General features: G+C 40.6%; 1 protein-coding gene across 1 annotated transcript in view; it reads right to left on the bottom strand.

The window, feature by feature from the left end:
• The window catches only part of BEST3 (bestrophin 3), a 21,440-nt gene extending 17,402 nt beyond the window's left edge, over positions 1-4,038 (bottom strand). Inside the window, exons 1-2 of the mRNA XM_005419219.1 lie at positions 3,880-4,038; positions 11-180 (exon numbers count right to left, since the gene is read on the bottom strand). Coding sequence (XP_005419276.1) covers positions 11-162 — 152 coding nt within the window. The 5' untranslated portion in view covers positions 163-180; positions 3,880-4,038. The remainder of the gene's footprint in view (positions 1-10; positions 181-3,879) is intronic.
• Between the last annotated feature and the right edge of the window lie 811 nt (positions 4,039-4,849).

Here is a 4,849-nt window from a genome sequence, read left to right as displayed (position 1 = left end):
AAGAGTGTACCTGTATAATACACTTATCGCTGTGTAAAGAGTAGCAAAAACAATAAATTCTCTGTACAGCAATTTGTAGATGCTGCCTTTCCACCTTAGGAGTAATCTGTGAAATCCAAAGAAAGTGGCATTTGCTACTTTGCTGGAATAAGTGACTGTCATCGTCGTGGTAGGCTGGGCCTAGAAACAGTAGAAGAGAAGCAGGACACCAACAACATTTTAGACAGCGTATCCTAACCTGAATGTACCCTTGTATACATAGATACATGGATATACATGTAAATTTAAACATATAAAATATGTGTACATAAATACATGGTGTTTGTATTCATAAATCTATAGAGAGGGGTAAATAAAATCTTGCAGTTACAAGCCCTGTTGAGACCTGCAGAGTGACTGGTGCAAGGCTGTATTTGGGTTTTATGTCAATGACCACCCAAACCCAGCAGTTAGCACTGAATGTGGCCACCTTTCTGGGTGGCAGTGGCAGGGACATATTAGACCTCTGCAGTCTCTGCTTACACTCAGTTTGCTCCCCTCTAGTGTGAGCAAAGACTAGGAAACAAATTTGCTTGACATTTTTTTCAAAATTTTCAGCTTCTTGGTAACAGAAGTAAAGCTAAATTCCACAAATGCATGTACACCCCCAGCCAGTATTTTTAGTTGGCTGTGGTAATTATAATAATTGAAAAAAACAAATGAGATTTTTGGGACTGCCTCTTTCATTAACAGTTACGACAGCAGCTGAAATCGGCTGGGGAATGCTGTTATTTCTCTCCTTGGCAGCTAGACTGCTCCTGAATACCTCAGCATTGCATGGCCATGCAAAACAAGCCCTAGGGCTGCTCAGGTAGGTAGTGTGAGACACAGTGTAATTAAAGCACAACTGAAAATACACAGGTAAATACTTTGTGCTGGGCTTGGAACTTGCTTATCCAGTGCAGGGAGATGCTGCAGGAACTTTCATATGCTTACAAAACAAATCCTACCCCAAATGTCAATGAAAACAGTTTTATACAGCATGCAAGAAAGAGAGTAATTAAGACAAGCACAAAATATCAAGAAAGCTATGGTGTATCACAAATATTATTCTTGTCCATATTTTTGTGATGACACTGTAGCAAATTTATTGGAGGGGTGGGGGAGAAAAACCTGAACTCCTAGTTAATAGATGACAAATATTTTGTGCATCTTGGCTGTGTCTCTGATGCAGAGCATAATGTAAGCCATTAAAATTCACCTGTAAATGTGCTAGTTTTTATTTTAGTCACCAAGGGAATCAGCAGGGAAAAGACACTATAAGCCTTGTATTGCTGACAGGCTGTCTCTTTTCCTCTGCAGAATGATTGCTTGATATTTGCCAGCATGGGTCTGAAGAATATTTTTGTGTTGCTTTTTTTCCTTTCTTTAAAAAAAAAAAAAAGCGTGGGTTTTGGTCTTTAGAATCCAAATGATACATTTCCTTTTCCTGAGCCTTGGCACAGACCTTTACATTTTTTGTTGTTATTGTTGTATTCCAAGAAGTTCAATGCAAGAGCCAACTTGTCTGACTGGCATGCATGGAAATGCAGTCCTGTCTGCTAAAAATCTTGGGGTCAAGATGCAATGCTTAAGAAGATGGAGGCAAAGATGTCCATTCTCCAGCAAAAGTGGAGCTTTATGAACAATGAAAGAAATCTGTGGCTGGGCTATAGGGGACGAATGGGGTAAAAAAATATGCTTAAAAATACACTGTGTTTCCTGGAACTATTGTAGGAGCCTATAGATCTTGCCCATTGATGTGTGGAGTATGTGTTTAAGCCTTGCTACCAACAAGTGTGTCTCTATCTCCCCATTAATATCCACTTTGTAATGGAAATCACCAGTGGGAAATCTCCAGCAGGGAGTTGGATCTAGAAAAGATGTCTGATAATGGGAGGGCTTGTAGTTTGGCAAGAACCCAGACCCTCAGCACAACACAGGGCCACAATGAGAGGATGAAGTCAGACAAATGCAGGATGAAACAAAACATAAACTGCTAATTGTGGGGGCAGCCAAATATCAGAACAGGGGACTAGATAGTCACCCTCTTGTTTAGGATCTTTAAGCTGAGGGCAAATTGAGGACAGAAGATGACCTTTGGGAAGAATTCATATAACTGAGACAGGCAGGGGCTGAGGGGTTCTGCTAGTCTCTTCTGGTATCTGGGCATCTGTTGTGGGCCACAGAGGAAAAAAGATTGCTTGCAACACCCTTGGAGCTTCTGCAGCTCTACAGGAAGGCAGCCATTAGTGTCAAAAACATGACTTGGTTTCTGCACTGGAGGTTCAGGAAGGATTCCGTCTCCCAGCTATCAGAAAGTGGAAAGTGCCAGAAACTGGTCAGTAGCTAAGCTGGACAAAGTGGGTCTGCCTTCTCTACAGACCTGAAGCAAATCCTATCTTGCAAGGCCTAGCAGATTGGCTTTGGCCACAAATGCAGAGGTGTAGTGATAACAGGAATCAGGATTAAGGATATTTCCACATACATTAGACTGGGAGAAGATTTTTATCCACCAAATGCAATTTGTCTGCTTGTAGCAACTATATTTCATTTAATCACAGTCCAGCCATCTCTTAGCACCTTACTTAATGCCCTTGACTCTGAACAGAAATTCTTGGAAGACACTGGATGCCCCTGCTTATTCTTTCTGCCTCTGATTGGGGCAAAGAAAAGTGGGACTGTTACAGAAATTTTAGGCTTTGGTGCCTTGGTTTCCTCTCCTTGCCTATTGTACACCCTGTTTTATCCTCTTGCTAAGCAAATGCTTTCCTTAACATTTATCATTGGGTTCATATAGGGACTTCAGGATAATATAATTCAAAGTCTTAAAATATACATTAGGTCAGATTAGGTGATTACAGAACAGTTTTGACTATACAAAGCTATGAAAGACAGCTATGCATTTGTCTGGTTAGATTTCTCAACACAGCAAACAAAAATTTAAATCTGCATTTGTGTGTTTTTTTTTTTTTCCTCTGAGAACAACAACCATTTAGGTATGGCCTACCCTTGCAACAGAAGTTTTGGAGTAAAGCCTTGGGCTGACTCTGGCTCTTGCAGAGTGGTCCCAAGCCCTTGGTTCATGGGCAGCAGAGTCCTTCCTACATTACTTATGGCCACAGGAAATTAAAAAGCTAAAACTGAGATGGACAGGAAGAGCAAATCATAACAATGCCCCCCAGCACATTCCTTCCAAAGCACTCTTTTGGCCAGGGCTGAAGAAGGACAGACTACATTAGATCAGATACCACAGGCACCAGTGTAATGAAAAACATTCCTAATTATCATGCTGCCCTTAAATTCATCAGCAGATATAGGGTTAGGCTTTTTGCTGGTATGGATTTGTGAGTTTTGAGGACATAACACAGTTATGGTCATTTGATGCCTGTAGAGACCTTGACTCATATCTATGATGCTGCTTTTTTTTTTTTTTTTTTTACTCAGTGTTTATTTTCTTTCTGAAACTTTCTCAAGCACAGACCGAAATGTGAGTTATATATTATTCCACTTTTGCAAAGATCATCAGAAGACCTTAGGCATAAACAGCTAAAAATATAAGTGTGTCCTCTCTGTCAATATTGAACCCAATTGTAAATGGGATTTTTGCCCAGCTGAGAATTTCAGGATGCATTAAGATTCAGACAGAAACCACCGTACAAAATAAAAGCCATCAGTGTTTCCTAACTGACCATGAAAGGCTCTTTACAGAATATATAAATGAATAGTACCTCTATGCAGACTTACCCCTTGTCATTGTTCACCTTATGTTTTAGTTTACAGCATAGAAGAGAAAGCGAGAGAGAGATTTGAGTTAAGCCAACTATAAAGACATATTAAGCTTATGCTGTATCCACTGACCTGCTATTTTGATTCAGCAATCCAAGCCCGAAGGCAAATCCTGGACCCTTCCTCTTTCTCAGACGTCCTTAACCAAGTCCTCTTCAGATCTGCAAAAATCACCTTGCTCTTCCCTTAACCTGAAGCAAGGGGTTGCTGCTGCTGAGCCCTGAGAGGAGTGGACTGACAAGAACAGGGGCTAAAATGTCTTTCCACTTCTGGAAGTCTGTTTTTGCCAAGTACTCTGTCCTGTCAGTTACACAGGGAACAAACGCAAGCAGCAACAGCAGCAGCTGCTGATCTTGCTCTTTTCTAGTCTATAATTATAACGCCACTTGCCATCGGAAGGACCTCTTTCATTTGAATGAAGAATCTTGCAATGGTTTTGGCTGGCATATACATTTTTTTTGCATTTTATTTCCTCCAAAATGGGATGGACAAGAAGTGAGCATTTTGTTCTGAGACTTGTCTTGAAAAGTGACGTGTCTCTAACACGGTCCTGTGAAGACACATCAATGAATAGCACTGATTAACTACATCTAAATAGGAAGACCAGAGACAATCCCAACAAACCTGAAAATGTTCCCCAGCTGCACCTTGGTCTCACCCTGGAGGACAGCATTTGCTGCATTTCTGCTTTGCTGATTTGACTTGGGAAATCAGGTCTCTGGAGCATGCTGAAGAAATCACTCATCCCTCAAAACAGGCAGAGTTGCTGCTACCAAAAGCCTCAGTGGACCTATTCACAACTGTATATTTCAGCATGTGAAAATCTTTCTGCAAATGGAGGTTTTACATAGGACTTTCCCTTTTCCCCTTTGTAAAATGAGATGAACTCTGTCTTTTATGACCTATGGCATTAAGTGTGAGCTGTAAAAAGTGATAGACTGTGAAAGCCCAGAAGATATCATATAATGTTGTCATAAACTCCAGCAGAGAATGAAATAATGTGACTGTGAAGTAAATTTAAAAAAATGCAGGGGAAGAGAAT

The sequence above is a fragment of the Geospiza fortis genome, unplaced genomic scaffold (genome assembly GCF_000277835.1).
Source record: "Geospiza fortis unplaced genomic scaffold, GeoFor_1.0 scaffold166, whole genome shotgun sequence".
NCBI classification, from domain to species: Eukaryota; Metazoa; Chordata; class Aves; order Passeriformes; family Thraupidae; genus Geospiza; species Geospiza fortis.
The sequence above is the reverse complement of the archived record's forward strand: the minus strand, read 5'-3'. Positions and strand labels throughout refer to the sequence as shown.